Source organism: Acinonyx jubatus, chromosome X (assembly GCF_027475565.1).
Source record: "Acinonyx jubatus isolate Ajub_Pintada_27869175 chromosome X, VMU_Ajub_asm_v1.0, whole genome shotgun sequence".
Lineage (NCBI taxonomy): Eukaryota > Metazoa > Chordata > Mammalia > Carnivora > Felidae > Acinonyx > Acinonyx jubatus.
The window spans coordinates 94,191,825-94,210,801 of record NC_069389.1 but is presented as its reverse complement, the minus strand read 5'-3'; the positions used below and the strand labels follow the sequence as shown (position 1 = coordinate 94,210,801).

At 45.5% G+C, this 18,977-nt stretch overlaps 1 protein-coding gene across 5 annotated transcripts in view; it reads right to left on the bottom strand.

Annotated features, from left to right (window-relative positions):
• The window catches only part of DOCK11 (dedicator of cytokinesis 11), a 195,112-nt gene that overhangs the window by 142,767 nt on the left and 33,368 nt on the right, over nt 1-18,977 (bottom strand). For all 5 annotated transcript variants that reach the window (XM_027054306.2, XM_027054307.2, XM_053201592.1 and 2 more), the window contains exons 2-4: nt 1,942-2,058; nt 1,541-1,630; nt 1,044-1,126 (exon numbers count right to left, since the gene is read on the bottom strand). In XM_027054306.2, the coding sequence (XP_026910107.1) occupies nt 1,044-1,126; nt 1,541-1,630; nt 1,942-2,058 (290 nt within the window). The remainder of the gene's footprint in view (nt 1-1,043; nt 1,127-1,540; nt 1,631-1,941; nt 2,059-18,977) is intronic.

Below are 18,977 nucleotides of genomic sequence, written 5' to 3'. Positions count from 1 at the left end.
TTGTCAGGGACAGCAGAGTCGTCAAAGATGGTGTGTCAGAATCTGTCAGTGGTGGCAGAAGCTTGTCTTTCGCCGGGACAGAAAGCAACACGGTGTAATCCTGGCTCTTCCCTCTGTCTGCGGTAGGAACTTGGACTGGTCGTCCGTCTTGGGATTCGATTTTAAAGGACATTTTGAGGACTGTTTTCTCCCCTAGGAAAGTGTTTCTGAAGACCCCAACGGGCTACACGACAGCTTATTTCTTGAAAACATTTCCCATAGGACAGATAGACTACGAGGTCAGTAGTAGTACAGATGAAGAAAGGGCGAGCAGGGAGGTTCAAAGAGACTGAGTGACCGGCCCAAGGTGATCCAGTTAGTAAGTAGCAGAAAGAGGAGTTGAACTCTAACAAGGAAGATCTGAACTGATTCCTGGGCCAGTATGCTCAGGGCGGTCAGTCAACTCAACTGAGAGAGATACGCTTTTGGGGTGCCTGGGTGGCTCAGTCGGTTGAGTTTTCGACTCTCGATTTCGGCTCAGGTCATGATCTCACGGAACGTGAGTTTGAGCCCTGCGTCAGTCTCTGTGCTGACAGCGCAGAGCCTGCTTGGGAGTCTCTCTCCCCCATCCCTCTCTCTGCCCCTCCCCCACTCGCACGCCCTCATGCACACGCTCTCCCTCTCAATCTCTCTCTCTCTCTCAAAATAAATAAATACACTTTAAGAAAAAAAAGAGAATGTCTGGGGTCACTGAACTAAGCCAAGTACCTTCTAGCATTTTCCTTGACGCCACTGGAAAGCGCTCACTGCATTATCCAGAATCAAATAAAGATGATTCTAAGATGCATCTAGGCCAAAAGGCAAACTCCTACTTGTTGAAAGAATTTCAATGAGCAAAGTAAACACATACTCAGTTATCCAAAGTACGTTTACCAAACACGCGGGTTGCTTACGGCTTTGCCTTATTACAAATTACAACTGAGAAGCTTCAAAAGTGGTTAGAAAAAAGGTAAACCGCTGAGCAACTCTCCTCTTGAAGAGTCTCCGTTGAATTCTCCACTTACCATGGCAACATTCGAAAGTCCCCGGAGAAGTCTTCATACTTATAATTTACCACATGCCAATCTGTGCTATAGGTTTTAATACACTGAAAGAAAACAGAAATCCTTCACTGGAAACATTAAAAAGTACACACATATCCAGCTTCTTAAAGTCTCGCTGTAAGCTGACAGACTTCCAAAAATCATTTGGAAGATGTCGGCACTGGGATCTTCCTCTGGGGATGAACACGGTCTCCCTCACCCAACTGGCAGCAGTAAATCCCAATTCGTACAGCCTTTTGAACAACTGTCACTCCAAGTCCAGAGGGTGTTCAAATCCAAAAGAGAAAAACCAAGAACCCATGCCGTTTGGCACGGTATTTAAGCTGCATCCCCTCTCTCGCCTCCCCTAGACTCGCAATGGAGACCTGCCGAATTATAGTAATTTTATTTCCCGTTTACAGTAAAGGAAGGATATTGTTTCAGTGTGATAATTACTCTGTGGACTTTGAGTGTCTTACCTCTTTGACAAACAAACTCTGGGCTCTTTTCTCAGCATCGTCTGGTACAGTGGACTGCACTGTTCTGCGCTGACGGCTTATCACCGAGATCTAGAAGGCAAAGGAACATTCTTGCTGTAAGAATTAGCTTGGAAAGTGCGAGGGTTTTCCTTTAAAGAAGTGCTTGTGGGGACCCCTGGGGGGGGGCGGGGCTCAGTCGGTTGAGCCTCGCACTCTTGATTTCAGCTCGGGTCACGGCCCCAGGGTCATGGGATCGAGCCCCACGTTGAGCACGGTGCTCCGCATGGAGCCTGCTTAAGATTCTCTCTCTTTCTCTCCCTCCCCCCTCTGCCCCTCTCCCCGACTCGCGCCTTCTCTCTCTCTCAGATTAACAAAAAAGAAAAAAGTGCTTGCGAACTCACAGATATGTCTTCCATCGGAAACATAAGCAGGTCTCTGAGGGGGTCGCTGTAAATCTGGGTTTTCCTTTGGGTGATGACATTCTCATAGTCCAAGGGCTCAACAATTTTGGTCTTTTCCTTGATAAGAGACAAAAATAAAAGTTAATATGGTCAAACTCACAAGAGATAAGTTCCTCTCCGTGTGCCAAAGACACCTGACTTCATTAAAGAAGGGATTATTGATGATAATAGGCACTTGGACACTTTCACAACAGACGTAAGTGAATAAACTCCATAACTAGACCCACACACACCAAACACATACATACACACACGTCTCTCCGCTGAAGTCAAGAGCTCTGGAGAGAGAGCACTGTCCTCTGTTTATCCACGTGCCATCCAAAAATGTAAGGTCAAGCAAAACCTGGTACATCTGGAAGGCTGTCCATCGATTTTTGTTGAATTGGCTCTGTTCACTGGGTAACCGAAGCAGAGAGGGTATCAGCATCTGTGTGCCTGGTGCAGGCACGGCCAGGGCAAGCCTGGGTATCGGAGGGAGGTGTTCGATCCACCGGGAAGGGCACAAAAGGATGAGGTTCTGGGTGGCACGGTCAGTGGGTCCCTGTCGGGACTTCCAGGTGACCTGGCTACTGATAGGAGGGCCCCAGCTTGAGGCTAGGGTTACAAGAAGCAGGGTGGGTGACTGAGAAATCCAGGATAGGACTTATTGATTAGAGCAATACTAGTTAGCATTTACCAAGCCCTTTCTATATGCCAGCCACTGTGCCAGGTGCCTTCTCTGTGTTTTCGCATGTAATACTCATGACCCCCCTATGAAATAGGCTTGGTCTGGGGCTCCTGGCTGGCTCAGTCAGTGGAGCATGCAACTCTTGATCTCAGGGGTCATGAGACCGAGCCCCACATTAGGGGTAGAGTTTACTCATGAATGAATGAATGAGTGAATGAATAGAAATAAGCTTAATCTTTGTCACCGTCTTACGGACGAGGAATCTTTGCACGCAACCCACGCTATGTAACTAGTCTGCCTTCAGAGCTAGGATTCGAACCTAGGTCTGGGACTACAAAAGCTCCGTTCTTTCTACCTCACACAGCCTTTCCTCCCCTCAGAAGTACACAAAGAGGGGCGCCTGGGTGGCTCAGTTGGTCAAGTGTCCAACTCTTGATTCCGGCTCAGGTCATGATCTGAGGGTCATGAGATCGAGCCCCACATCGGGCTTCGTGCTGAGCGTGAAGCCTGCTGGAGAGTCTCTCTTTGCCCCTCCCCCGCTTGCGCGCGCCTGCACACTCTCTCTCAGAAAAAATTTTTTAATTAAAAAAACACGAAATACATAAAAATACTAACACGAGAAACTGAACTTGGGAGAGGACCCCGCCACTTACTTCTATCCTATTTTTCTTCACTGAACTTATCACCGTGGGATATAATATCTACTTTACCTCTTTGCCTATTTGAGGGCACAGATTTCCCCTTTCTAATAATACTGCTCTCCTCGAATCGAATTAAAATTACTTAAAAATTTTTATTTAGAAAAACTACATAAAGAAAACTTGAATATAAGCGATACTGAAAGTTAGTGTCAAAATGGAATCGGAGTTATATTTATATTTGTGTACACAGTATTAGAGACAGTCTCCAACATATTACATCCACAGACTCCTTTGAGAAGATTGTTTTTTTTAAGTTTTTATTTAAATTCCACTTAGGCAAGGGGGCGCCTGAGTGGCTCAGGGTTAAGCATCCCACTTTGGCTCGGGTCATGATCTCGCAGTTCATGAGTTCGAGCCCCACATCAGGCTCTGTGCTGACAGCTCAGAGCCCGGAGCCTGCTTCGGATTCTGTCTCCCTCCCTCGCTGGCCCTCCCCCACTCGCTCACGCGTGTGCACGCACACGCGCTCTCTCTCTCAAAAATAAATAAACATTAAAAAAAATTTTTTTTAATTCCAGTTAGGTAACATACAGTATAATATTAGATTCAGGTAAACGATACACTGATTCAACACTTGCATACAAGACCCGGTGCTTATCAAGACAAGTGCGCTCCTGAATCCCCGTCACCTACCCCATCCACCTCCCCTCTGGTAACCATCAGTTTGTTCTCTATGGTTAAGAGTCTGTTTCCTGGTTTGCCTCTGTCCCTTTTGGGTTTTTTTTCACCGTTGTTCGTTAGTTTTGTTTCTTAAATTCCACCTATGAATGAAATCATACGGTATTTGTCGTTCTCTGACTGACTTATTTCGCTTAGCATAATACTTTCTGGCTCCCTCCATATCGTCGCAATGAGCAAAATTTCGTTCTTTTTTTTTTTTAAACATTTATTTATTTTTGAGACAGAGAGAGACAAAGCATGAACAGGGGAGGGTCAGAGAGAGAGGGAGACACAGAATCTGAAATAGGCTCCAGGCTCTGAGCCGTCAGCACAGAGCCCGACGCGGGGCTCGAACTCACAGACCGCAAGATCATGACCTGAGCTGAAGTCGGCCGCTTTACCGACTGAGCCACCCAGGTGCCCCAAAATTTCGTTCTTTTTATGGCTGAATAATATTCCATATATATAAACACACATTCTGCTGCTTCTTCATCCATTCATCAGTCGATGGACACGGACTGTTGGCCTAATTCAGCTATTGCAAGTAATGCTGCTATAAATGAGAACAGTTTTTATACGTGGTTCACAATTAAGTCACAGCTGCATCTCAGTTCCATATCTGAGGAGCATCTCAGAGTTTCCTCTATGAGAGTCCTTAGAAAGTTTAAACCACTTTAACCAAAGAGCATCCTATTCAACAAATTTAAAAGATCCTTAAAAAATGGTATGGGGGGCGCCTGGGTGGCGCAGTCGGTTAAGCGTCCGACTTCAGCCAGGTCACGATCTCGCGGTCCGTGAGTTCGAGCCCCGCGTCAGGCTCTGGGCTGATGGCTCAGAGCCTGGAGCCGGTTTCCGATTCTGTGTCTCCCTCTCTCTCTGCCCCTCCCCCGTTCATGCTCTGTCTCTCTCTGTCCCAAAAATAAATAAACGTTGAAAAAAAAATTAAAAAAAAAATACGGTATGGAAGTGCCTCACGAAATTAAAAACAGAACTACCATATGATCCAGCGATCCCACTTCTGGGTCTTTATCCAAAGAAAACAAAATCAGTATTTCAAAGAGACATCTGCACTCCCACGTTTACAGCAATGTTATTCCCAACGGCCAAGTCACAACGTAAGCGTCTGTCAACAGATGAACGGAGAAAGAAATGTGATGTATGCATATAGTGAAATATTATTCAGCCACGAGAAAGAAGGCCATCTTGCCATTTGCAACACCGAGGATGAACCTCGAGGACGTTATAAGGGAAATGAGCCAGACAGAGAAGGACAAAACTGCATGGTATCTTGGATAAAGAAGATATGGGTGTGTGTGTGTGTGTGTGTGTGTGTGTGTGTGTGTGTGTGTGTGTGTGTGTGAGGAATATTACTCAGCCATGAAAAAAGAATGAAATCTTGCCATTTGCAATAACATGGATGCACCTAGAGGGTATTAGGCTAAGTGAAATAAGTCAGAGAAAGACAAATATCATACGATTTCACTTTTATGTGGAATCTAAGAAAACAAAACAAAAACAGATTCATAAATACAGAGAACAAACTGGTGGTTGCCAGAGGGGAAGAAGGTAGAGAGGTGTGTAAGGCAGGTGAAGGGGACTAAAAGGAACAAAAGTTCCAGTTATGAAGTCAAGTGGATGAAAATTACAGCACAAGAGGGGCGCCTGGGTGGCTCAGTCGGTTGAGCGCCCCCCTTCAGCTCAGGTTATGATCTCGTGCTTCCTGAGTTCAAGCCCCGGGTCGGGCTGTGCTGACAGATCAGAGCCTGGAGCCTGCTTTGGATTCTCTCTCTCTCTCTCTCTCTCTCTCTCTCTCGGTCTCTCTCTCTCTCTCTGCCCCTCCCCCACTCATGTCCTGTCTCTCAAAAAAAATAAGTAAATGTTAAATGTTAAATGTTTTTAAAAAAAAGAAAATAACAGCACAGGGAATACAGTCAATGATATCGTAAAAACTTTATTTAATAGCAGATGGTAACGACATTTACCATGGTGAGCATTTCATAACGTATATAAATGTCAAAACACTACGTTGTGCACCTGAAACTAACAAAATGCTGTGTGTCAACTATACTTCAATTAAGATAAAAAACCTTCCCATTGGGGTAGGACCCGAAAGGAGGACATAGACTTGATCACTGTTGACGGTACAGATGGGTGATTAGTACCTGGGTTCTCATTATTCTCTTCTGACAACAACAGAGAAATACTATATGGTGCCATTTATATGTGAAATCTGAAAAAAAAAAAAAAAGTAGAGTGGTAGGTGCTGGGGCTGGGGGATGAGGGAAATAGGGAGATATCACTCAAAAGGTGCAAACTTCAGTTATAGGATGAGTAAATTCTGGAGCTATAATGCACAGCATGGTGAGTATAGTTATGAATACTATATCGCATACTTGAAATTTACTCAGAGACCAGATCTTAAGCGTTCTCATCAAAAACAAGCATGCAAGGGGCGCCGAGGTGGCTCAGTCGGTTAAGAGTCTGACTCTTGATTTCGGCTCAAGTCATGATTTGATTTCACGGTCCGTGGGATCAAGCCCCGCCATCAGGCACGGGGCTCTGTCCGTGCTGACAGTGGAGCCTGCTTGGGATTTGCTCTCTCCCTTCCTTCCTCCTTCTCTCTCTCTCTCTCTCTCTTCCCCTGTTGCCCGCTTGGGCTCTCTCTGTCTCTCTCTAAATAAATAAACATTTTTTAAAAAGTATGCGAGGTGATAAATGTGTTAACTAATTTGATGGTGGTAATCATTTCGCCATCTATACGTATGCTAAATTTTCACACCTTACGCTTTAAGAATATACAATTTTCTTTTTCAATTAGACCTCAGTAAACCTGGGTGGGGGGGAAGATCCTCACAAAGATCTATGTCAAGTCTTAAATCTGAACTTGTAGACCCATAAGATCAAGTCAAGTTGATCATCCCCTATCACGTCTGTGAATACTAGTACAAAATGAGTTGAAACAGAAGAAACAGTTCCTGTTTCGGGAACTCAGATTTTCTGATAGTAAAATTGGACCCCCCTGTCCTGTATCTACCACGTTTTCACAGACCCAGGTGAAAGGAAAGGGACGGCAACTTCCATGTCGAACATTCAGAGTCTGTGATCAAGGACTCAGAGAAGTTAAGTAAATAAAGCCCCATCTAAGAAGGCAAGCCTGGAGAGCCTGCGTGGCTCAGTTGGTTAAGTGCCCGACTCTTGATATCATCTCAGGCCATGATCTCGCAGTTCGTGAGTTCGAGCCCCGCATCGGGCTCTGTGCTGACAGTGTGGAGCCTGCTTGGGATTCTCTTTCTCTGTCCCTCCCCAGCTTGTGCTCTCTCTTTCAAAATAAATGGATAGATGGGGGCGCCTGGGTGGCTCAGTCGGTTAAGCATCCAACTTCGGCTTCGGTCATGACCTCACGGTCCTTGGGTTTGAGCCCCGCATCGGGCTGTGCGGACAGCTGGAGCCTGGAGCCTGGAGCCTGCTTCGGATTCTGTGTCTCCCTCTCTCTCTGCCCCTCCCCTGCTCGTGCTCTATCTCAAAATAAATAAATTTTTTAAAATTATATTTAAAAAAAGGAAGGCAAGCCTGAGGCGCTGACAATAATTGCCAAGTCTTGCTTTTCGTCTTGCTTGCCAACTATCCGCTCAATACAGATTGCAAAAACAGTCCTCAAATTTCAAAGTTTAACCTGTTGAATTGGCATCTGTTAATCTCTCTGTACAATAATTTCACAAGTACCTGCTCCAAGTAACTCTGAAAAAGGAAAAAGAAAAACACAAAAAGAAAGAAAACCTTCTTTCAGCCTCCTAATGCAGTTGTGGAAACGCTTCCTAATGCGATATGGGAAAAAAGCGTAGGTCCAAAATGAATCACTTGTTTAAACGTTCAGTATATGGGGCGCCTGGGCGGCTCCGTCGGTTGAGCGTCCGACTTCGGCTCAGGTCATGATCTCACAGCTCGTGAGTTCGAGCCCCGCGTCGGGCTCTGTGCTGACAGCTCAGAACCTGGAGCCGGCTTCAGATTCTGTCTCTCTCTCTCGCTCTCTTTCTCTCTCTCTGCCACTCCCCTGCTCGTGCTCTGTCACTCTCTCTGTCTCAAAAAAACAAATGAAAACATTAAAAAAAATTTAAAAAAAAATAAACGTTCAGTATAAAATAAGCCTTCCAGACCTGAAGCCTACAGCATGCCCTAGGCTTTGAAGGCTATGAATTCATGTTATGGAACAAGGTTTCACTTTTCATTTCAAACCAACTACGCTGAAGCGCCTGGGTGGCTCCATCGGTTCTGCGTCTGACTTTGGCTCAGGTCATGATCTCGCCGTTCATGGGTTCGAGCCCCGCCTCGGGCTCTGGGCTGACAGCTCAGAGCCTGGAGCCTGCTTCGGGTTCTGTGTCTCCCTCTCTCTCTGCCCCTCCCCGGCTCATGCTCTGTGTCTCTCTCTCCCTCTCTCACAAATATATAAACATTAAAAAAATAACCTCACTGAATGAAGCATTCTCCTGCTTCATTTGCCAGGGGGTAGCTGGATTGTAGAAAAAGTTGGGGTGTCTATTCTGAGTCCCACAAAGCTTACCCTAATGGAAGATCTGGGGCTGTGAGTGGGGCTTCATCTCTTCAAGAAGAAAAAAAGGAAGGACTGACCTCCCCCCCTCCCCGCCGGGCCTCCAATCCTCATGTTTCCCCCACCCCCTCCCACAGGCTTGTTAAAAGCACAATTCAAACTGGAAGTGAAAGAGAGGCCACATTAGGAGTCAGCCCCCCAAAGAACCGCTCCCTCCGTCCTCTTCCAGTAGAATTCAGTTGTGAACTCTCTTGGCATCAGAGACAAGGAAAACCTTTGACTCTCAGCATTATCCTGATTTCACGGTGGCTCTGCCCTGTGGTCTAGAACGTATCCCCGGTCTAACTTTTGCTATTCAGCTTTACCATTTGACCGTTAGACTTAAGAGGGTTTCCCTTAAGAAAGCTTCCCTCACACACAAAAAGGGTCTTTTCTTGCAGGTTCAGAATTTTTCCTTCCTGCCAGTGTGTGCGCTCACTGGTCAGAGAAGGCGCTTTTTCAGAACGCAAGAAAACTGGGTTTTAACCAACGGTACTTTATAAGCATTCAGAGAATAGCGAGGTCCCACCGCGAATTTCTGCACAGTTCTGTGGCGGCGTTAAGGGAAAGGCAAAAGCCTTCCTACAATCTGGAGAGAAGCAAACATATGCTTCAGCCTTCTCCTCGTAAGCAGTGGCAAGAAAACCGTCAACCTAAATTTGGAACCTACTCCGTTTTCACCATAAAGAAAAGAAAAAAAAAAAAACCCCAAACAGTTTGCCTTTGAAAGTTCTCACTCACTGATTTGGAAGCTCTCTTGAAATAACTTGCTAGTAATGTTAGTAACTTTTTTTGTTTGTTTTTTTTTTTGAGAAGGCGGTGGGGGGTGGGGGGTGCAGAGAGAGAAGGGGACAGGGGATCCGAAGCAGGCTCTGCACTGACGGCAGCGAGCCCGATGCGGGACTCGAACTCATGAACCATGAGATCATGGCCTGAGCTGAACTCAGATGCTCAGCCGACTGAGCCACCCAGGCACCCAATATTATTAAATTTTTATTTTATTGTTTCACCTGAAGATCACTATGTGGCCTTCAGAAAACACTTTTAATATATGTTTTACCTGTTTTTTTGTTTTTTTATGTTTTATTTATTTCTGAGAGAGAGCGAGAGAAAGCACAGAAGCACATGCGTGGAGGAGGGACAGAGAGACAGGAGGACAGAGGATCTGAAGCCGGCTCTGCCCTGACCCCAGTGAGCCTGATGCAGGGCTCGAACTCACAAACCGCGAGATCATGACCTGAGCCGAAGTCGGACCCTCAACCGACTGAGCCACCCAGGATTCAAATCCAGGTATCCCAACTCCGGATTCTCCTTTTAGCAGTGTTCTCCAAATTCAACTCGTTCACACGCAATCTTCAGGACTTTGGCACACCTTCTGCACTATCCTATACTTCATATTTTTCTTCAAATCGCATCTCTCCTTCATTGAAATATTTATTCAAACAGTAAGCCGTACGTCACCCCCATGAAGGAAAATAAATCCGTATTTTTCTAATCTCTAATACGATAAAATTTTTTCTGGATTTCTTTTTTTTAAAGGAAACTCTAGCCCCTACGTGGGGCTTGAGCTTGAACTCACGACCCGAGATCAAGAGTCACATGCTCTACCGACTGAGCCAGCCAGGTGTCCCACTCATAAAATAAAATTGAAAATATCAATCTTTGTAGTACGGTTTGGGACACAGTACACTTTCCCAGGCTTACTTAGGACCAAATCTGAATAGACTTCCATGTTGTAAACCCTAAAACTGTAAAGAAATGTACGATTCCCCAACCTGAGATGACTTTCTGATTTCTAACATAGAAAGAAAGAACAGGAAAGAAAGGAAATTCATCAGTACAAATTTGGTTACCGTCTACTTCCTGGCCCAAAGAGAGGAAACAACGGCTCCTTATTGGGTGTCACTGACAGCATTAACCACTTAGATTTTATGATTTTGTGGTGGTTCCCTCTACCTCAACTATATGAGGTGACTGACCTTGCATCATCTTAACTATGTATGTATCATTATAAAACCATGCTTGTAATCCTAAAATAAATACGTAAATATATATACGTGCATGTATATATTCGACCATCCAACCACTCATGTACTTGTTTTAACTGACGTGAAATTAACATACAAAGTTATATCAGTTTCAGGTGTACAACATAGTGATTCGACAATTGCAGACATTGGTCAGGATGGTCACCATCTGTCACCACACAACGTTATTATAATATTATCGACTATATTCCCTATGCTGTACCTTTCATCGCTAAGGTATTTATGCTATAACTGGAATGCTCTTAATCCCCTTTACTTATTTCACCCATGCCCCAACCACCCCCCGCCCCCGCCCCACGCTCTGGCAACCACCAGCTTGTTCTCCATAATACAACCACTCATGTATTTAAGAGCTCACGTCACTAGCAAGCCTCTTTATATTATCATTAGAAACGTAACCACATAATTTCCATTTTATTTAAAAAGCAATGATAATTGCATAATATATCTCTGTCTACAATGTGAAATCAGCCTGGGTTGCTTCTGCTTAGATATTACACCAAAGGTCATTAGTTTACTGGTAAATCTTTTACTTTAGCAACCGGTTCTCCTTAAGAATTCTAAGAATGTAATGTCTCTTCTGCAAGTCTTCTGGCTTCCCAGAATCCCTCCTGTAGCACACCGGGAGGGAGACCAGAAAGCTTAGCAGCGGAGCACTGGGCGAATTCAAAACCCATTACCACCACTAACCACCCCACTCTCCGAGGTTAAGTTTCAGTGCAAGAAGGAGCACAGATAACAGCAACTAGTTTAGGAAATACAATGACTTAGCCCAAAAGTCAGAAGCCCATTTCCACGGCACTATGGTCACACTACTGTTTCGATGGCATCTGAACATCTTCTTCTTGGGACGCCTGGGTGGCTCAGTCGGTTAAGCATCCGACTCCTGGTTTCGGTTCAGGTCATGATCTCACGGTTTCGTGAACTAGAGCCCCGCATCGGGCTCTGCGCTTGCAGCGAGGAGCCCGCTTGGGATTCTCTCTCTCTTCCTCTCTCTGCACCCCCCCCCCCCGCCACCTGCGCTGTCTCTGTCTCTCTCAAAATAAATAAATAAACTTAAAAAAAAAAATGAACACGTACACCTGGGTGGCTCAGTCACTTAAGCGTCCGACTTTGGCTCAGGTCATGATCTCACGGTTCGTGAGTTCGAGCCCCGCGTCGGGCTCTGTTCTGACAGCTCGGAGCCTGGAGCCTGCTTCAGATTCTGTGTCTCCCTCTCTCTACCCTTCCCCCGCTCTCTTCTCTGTCTCTCTCTCTCTCTCTCTCTCTCTCTCTCTGTGTCTCTTCCTCAAAAAAATAACTAAACATTAAGAAAAATATTTTTTAAATGAACATATTCTTCTCGAAAACAATCTCAGGCAAGAAGAACCTACTCAAAAAGAGGGCATTAGTCAATGAATCTCTCCTTCCCATCCTTCCTCCATCTCCCTCCCTCTGGAATTTCTCCAGATTCCCCCCTCCCCCACCAAGGCTTTCAGCTCCCCTTTTGTTTGAGACACTGGTAGCAGAGTCTGGAGTGCTTTCTCCACAGAGAATATCTTAAAATAACACTTTGCACTCAAAATGGCCACCGGGGGCATGTAACTTCCGGCAATGCAGAAAAGAAAAGTGAGTTTGCGATATACCATTTATCGGGTCCCCTGCCAAGGTCCAGGCCCTGTGCTAGCACCTGGTAATGTAGAGATGAAAAAGAACCAGACCCCGCCCTTGAGAAGTTCACCGTTTAGCAGTGGTGGGCGGGGGGAGGGGAGATAGACCCAAGACGTTCAAGTTGATCGCAGAGGCTGTTGTAATTTAAACCCCGCTTGGCTTCCGTGCATCTGTCATACCCTCCGACAGCCCCATCTTCCAACAAAGCAACTGCACAAGTGTTTTTGCACACTCAAGCGTGCAAGCCTATATATTTATATTCGAATCCATCAGAAGAATTTCCCTGTGTGGGTGGATGTGGTCTCCGACGGTTTCCTCTGGTCTTCTACTTCTGTTGATAAACTCTGTAAGGTCAGAGACTGGGTAACCGTCAACGGTGGTGCGCGAGGATGAGCAGCGGGCAAAGCAGAAGTGACAACGTGCCACCGACGGAGACTAGAGATCTCTGGGGGGCCCCCACAAGGCCGCAAGGAACCACGTTTGTGACAAATGTTTTCGTAAGGTTCGAAGAGAGGGTTTGACTTTTTTATGACCTTGTCTTTCCGAAATCACACGATTACCTTTTCCCAGCACGTCTCTTGCCCTCTTTCCCAAAAGGGAGCGCAAGTACCGAAGAAGCTTTGTATTAACATAATCTGACAACGATGCTGGGGGAGGGAAGGCCATCCTTCCAGTTAGCACAACGCAGCTTGGCAAAATAGACAGGAACATATTTTAATGAAGATTGTTTTTCAGGGCAAATCTTGGCACAAAAACCCACATACAAACTGCATTCAAGACACCGACCTTTCTTAAAGCAGACGACTAAGGGAAGATTTGTCACTTTTCACGAGACCACGGGGCCGTGCTTATCCCTAGTCCACACCTTGGTTCGCGTCACTCCTGTGACAGCCCAACCTCCAACCTCTCTTGCCTACAGCCCTTACTGCCTTTACCAACCACTGGTGGCGTTCACTCACATATAGCACGGAACTGCTTTGTGGGCGCTTTGATTATTTGTCTCCTTGGCAAGATCATAAACACCTAGAAGGCGGAACCACGCCTCGTACTTTCTCTGTCACTTACACTGAGCATGACCGTATACCAAGTGAAGCCTTTTCTATCTGTTACCTCATGGAATTCTTTCCAAAACCCTGCAAGGGAGGTTCTTTTATTATGCCCATTTTACAGATGAGGAGAATGGGGACTCAGGCAGGTCCAGGGTCGCACATTAGTGAGACAGGATTCAAACCTATTATCCAATGGAGCCCAGAACCGGCGCCCTTCCCCACGACACACATCGTAAACCTACGTGCGGCGAACTTAACAAAAACAACACACCTCCCCACCGTGCTTCATTTCCTTGGACAGGCTTTGCGTTTGAGGATTTACTAAAGCTTACTCAAACTATGCGATCATTTTTACCAAAGGGCGATCTTGCCTTCTCGTTGCCTAGATGATGCTGAGCAAGACGGGCTTAGAGAGCCGGCCAGGTAACTGGATAAGGAGTTTTGCATTTCCGAGCCGCTGCTCCCAATTTAGCATCTGCCATCCATGAGTAGGGATTTAGCACCTCAGGTCTTTTACTTGGGGGAAAGGAATTGGCAGATCCAACGTCAAGAGGGTAAGAATCAAATTACAAAAAAAGAACAGTAAGACATTGACCGAGAGCCTTGAGATGCTGCGTGTATGCCTTCCAAGCCCAAATGGCAGCACACGAGGAAAGCTATACCACTCTCAGAATGAATTTCCAGAGCTCGGCTTTAATTTAGGAACAACTTAACGTGCTAAGAATCGGCAAAGTGAGACTTTAAAGGTATTTAGATCCAATAGAGAAACACTGAGGAAAACGAAAACTCATTTTTCCCCCCTTTTTAGAGTTTCTGCATAGGGAGAAACCCTTTGTATGTTTTTGTAGTTTTTAAGGTTTTATTTCTTCATTATTTTTAAAGTTTATTTATTTTGAGAGAGAGAGAGCAAGCAGGAGAGGGTTAAGTGTCCAGCCCTACGTGGGACAGAGAGAGAAGAAGAGAGAGCCTCCCAAGCAAGCTCCTTCCTGTCAGCGCAGAACCTGACGCGGGGCTCGAACTCACGAACCGTGAGATCACGGCCTGAGCCAAGATCAGGAGTCAGACACTTAACCGACTGAGCCAGCCAGGCGCCTGAGGGAGGAAACCTTTGTAAATGTCAAATTACTTCCCTTTTCCAAGTCTATTTAGCTATTTATATAAACTCAAGAACTGTTTTTAAAAACCTACAAAGAATTTACATAATTTTTAATAACGAAATAAGTCTGTATATATACTATATGATTACTTCAAACTCCGTTAACAAGTGTTTTTCATTACAGCCAACTCAAATGCTATGCAAATAGTCTAGATTATCTCCAAATGAATAAACAGAATTTCAAAATAGTCTATCTTCCCCATAACTTCATTAAAAAAATTTTTTTTAATGTTTATTTATTTTTGAGACAGAGAGAGAGAGAGAGAGAGACAGAGCATGAATGGGGGAGGGTCAGAGAGAGAGGGAGACACAGAATCCGAAGCAGGCTCCAGGCTCTGAGCTGTCAGCCCAGAGCCCGACGCGGGGCTCGAACTCACAGACTGTGAGATCATGACCTGAGCCGAAGTCGGACGCTTAACCGGTTGAGCCACCCAGGCGGCCCCCTCCATAACTTCACTTTAACCACTAATCCTAAATTTATTCCACTGGTTGGCTGGCAGGAAAACTGATTTGAATTCAATCACCCCTGACTTCTTGTGTTCACTTTGTGCTAAGAAGCATTTAAATGACTCAAAGACAAAAAGAGGTAAAAATGAAGAGAAAGGCTTGAAAAAATTGAGTGGCAAAGTATCTTTATAAAACAAGAAGTGCCTTTTGTTTCTGTTCTTTAGCAAGCCTCGGTTGACGGGGAAAATGGGCCTTCGTTATACAAAATGGCTTTCCTTCTAGTAAATCAAAGAGTTCAACAAGTTCACAGGGACAAGAAGAGTTATGGCAGAAAATCCATTCACGCAAGGAGAAATTAGATCGTCTTCATTCTGTGACCATCAACAAATATAACCTGCCTTGGATCTTGGTGCCCACTTCCAACTTAAAACAAAAAAGAAATATCCTTGACTTTTTCCTGAGTTTTATAAACACAAGTATAACATATCTTGCATTCTTTTTTTTTTTCTAACATTTTTAAAAATTTATTTTGAGAGGGAGAGAGCATGCAAGCAGGGGAGGGACAGAGAGAGAGGGAGAGAGAGAATCCCAAGCGGGCTCCGTGCTGTCAGCAGAGAGCTCGACGTGGGGCTCAATCCCAAGAACTGTGAGCCAGTGACCTGAGCTGAAACTGAGACTGAGCCACTCAACTGACTGAGCCCCTCAGGCACCCCGCTGTGAAAGGTTTTCTGAAGGTCTTAAGTAAATAACCTTGAGATGATAAGAAATGCTCTGGGGCACCTGGGTGGCTCAGTCGGTTAAGCATCCGACTTCAGCTCAGGTCATGATCTCACTGGTCGTGAGTTCGAGCCCTGCGTCGGGCCCTGTGCTGACAGCTCGGAGCCTGGAGCCTGCTTCAGACTCTGTGTCTCCCTCTCTCTCTGCCCCTCCCCTGCTCATGCTCTGTCTCTCTGTCTCAAAAATAAAACCATTAAAAAACAAAAAGAAGAAATGTTCTAGAATTGATCGTGGTAATGGTCGCACATATCTGTGAGTGCACTAAGAGCCTTGAAAATATACACTTTTTTCCCCACTGTTGATATTTTTTGTAATTTTGTAGGTGTTTTCTCCTATGCATATTGTAAATAGCTGCGATCCGCCACACACATGGGATAGTTATTTCATGTAAAATTTGTGTCCCACATTTTCACTTCACATCGTTGCCTGAGCATTTTCCACGTCACTTAAAAGTATTGCAAAGCAGAATTTTCATAACTGCACAATATTCAGGCGATTCACCTAGTGTTGGCAACTTACATTTTTAAACATTTGTTTGTTGATAGTTTTTTTCTTTCTCTGTCATTTTTTTGAGTACAGTTGACATACAATGTTAGGTTATTTTCAGGTATACAACACAGTGATTTGACAAGATTATACCGTATGCTATGTTCACCGCAAGTGTGGTTACCATCTGTCCCCAAACAACACTATTATAATATCATTGACTATGTTCCCTGTGCTGTGACTTTTATTCCCATGACTTAGTCGTTCCATAACTGAAAGCCTGTACCTCCCATTCTCCTTCTCCCATTTTGCCTAACCCCCACCCTGAACTACACATTTTAAATGGGTAAGTTGTATGGTATGTGAATTGTATCTGAACAAAGCTATTAAGAAAGCGAGGGGTGCCTGGCCGGCTCGGTAAAGCATGTGGCTCTTGGTCTTGGGGTTGTGAGTTCAAGTCCCGTGTTGGGCATGGAGCCTACTTAAAGTTTTTTGTTTTGTTTTTTTTTTTAATTAAAAAAACAAGGGCGCCTGGTTGGCTCAGTCGGTCGAGCGCCCAACTTCAGCTCAGGTCACGATCTGGCGATTCACGAGTTCAAGCCCCGCATCGGGCTCTGTGCTGTCGGCTCGGAGCCTGGAGCCTGCTTCCGATTCTGTGTCTCCCTCGCTCTCTCTGCCCCTCCCCCACTCATGCTCTGTCTCTCAAAAATAAACAAAAAACATTAAAAAAAAATTACCAAAAAAGTTTTAAAAAGAAAAGTAGAAGAGAAAAAAAATAACATACCCAGTTTCAGTTCCTTATACCTAAAAAAAATCCCTCCAATATTTGGTAAGAGATGAGTTCCCAGTATACCCACCATGTTCCTCCCTATTAGAAAATGGTTAAGTGTCAATGTGTGGGGATCCGCCGACTGGCCCGTTGCAGAAGTGAGGCCAGCTGCCACGCCCTGAGGGCTCTTCTGGAACTCTTACGCACAGAAATACAAGACACACAGCTTCGTCCTATACAGTCACTGAGCATCAACTGCGTGCCAGACAATGGGCTACAAAGGTGGGCAAGATGTGGGTCCTGCCCTTCATGAACTCACAGGCTTGGGGAAAAGACAGACCCCTTGAAACAGAGTTAAAATACAACAGGGCAGAGGCTCGGACGGGCGACACAGAGACTGCTGTGGGGCTACAAGGAAGGGAGAGAGGAATTCCACTGGGGAAGGGGGCTCAGAAAGGAGGCAGCGTGTGCGCTCAGCCTCGAAGCACCGAATAAAAATGCCCGTGGCGGACAAGATGAATAAAGGCATCACGGGCAAAGAAGAGAGCATAAGCAGGGGCGCCCGGGGCGGGGGGGGGGGGGGGGCTCAGTCAGTTAAGCGTCTGACTCTTGGTTTCGGCTCAGGTCATGATCTTGCGGTTTATGAGTTCGAGTCCCACATCGGGCTCCACGCTGCCAGGCGGAAGCCTGCCTGCGTTTCTCCCGCTCTGCCCCTCCCCTGCTTGTGCTCACGCGCGCGCGCTCTCTCTCTCTCTCTCTCTCTCTCTCTCTCGCTCTCTCTCTCTCAAAATAAATAAATAAACCTGGGGCGCCTGGGTGGCTCAGTCAGTTAGGCGGCCGACTTCGGCTCAGGTCACGATCTCGCGGTCCGTGAGCTCGAGCCCCACGTCGGGCTCTGGGCTGATGGCTCAGAGCCTGGAGCCTGTTTCAGATTCTGTGTCTCCCTCTCTCTGACCCTGCCCCATTCATGCTCTGTCTCTCTCTGTCTCAAAAATAAATAAACGTTAAAAAAATAATAATAAATAAATAAATAAACTTAAAAAAATTTTTAATAAGAATAAAAAAAAGAAGAGAAGGTGAATAAATAGCATGGAGGAATAAAAGCACGTGTTCAGCGAGTCTGGGGACAGACAGAACAGGGAGAAATGGCAGAGATGGGCTGGAAAGGCACGTTTCTGAAGGGCTATGTGCGCCAAGGCAAGGAGTTGGACTGTTTCCTGGTGTAGGTGATGGGGAGCCAACAGAGGTCCTGAAGCAGGGGAATGACACGAACAGATGTTTTACTCATATTTATGCACGGAAAGCCAGAAGGTCAGCGCTAATGGAAATTAATCCATAAAATGACAGCATAGGCTGAAAATTTGCCCCATTGTCTACATTTTCCAGGAGCAATACACTGAATTATGGAAAACTACTCATTAGAGCTGCATACAAAACTATTAAGGAAAATAAAGAGAGAGTTCTATTTATGCAAAGAGATTTTCCCTTAGAGAGAGAAATGCTTACAAGACGTCCTCCTCACGTGGCAGACATCAAATTAGCCTAAACATTTCATTTTGACAAAAAAAATCAGCTGCCAATCTGCACTTAATTTGTTCCCAACACCTTTTCAATGGCTAATTTGATCCAAACAGAAGTTGGATCACAGTACTCCTTTGTTTAAACCCCTTCAGGGGTGCCTGGGTGGCTCAGTCGGTTAAGCGTCCGACTTCGGCTCAGGTCATGATCTCGCGGTCTGTGGGTTCGAGCCCTGCGTCGGGCTCTGTGCTGACAGCTCGGAGCCTGGAGCCTGCTTTGGATTCGGTGTCTCCCTCTCTCTCTGCCCCTCCCCTGCTCACACACTCTCTCTCTGTGTCTCTCTCAAAAACAAACATTAAAAAATTTTAAATAAACATTAATGTCTTCTTTTGTCTCTCCCCCAACTAGAATTAAAGGTCCGTGTTTAGGGGCGCCTGGGTGGCTCATTTGGTTAAGTGTCTAA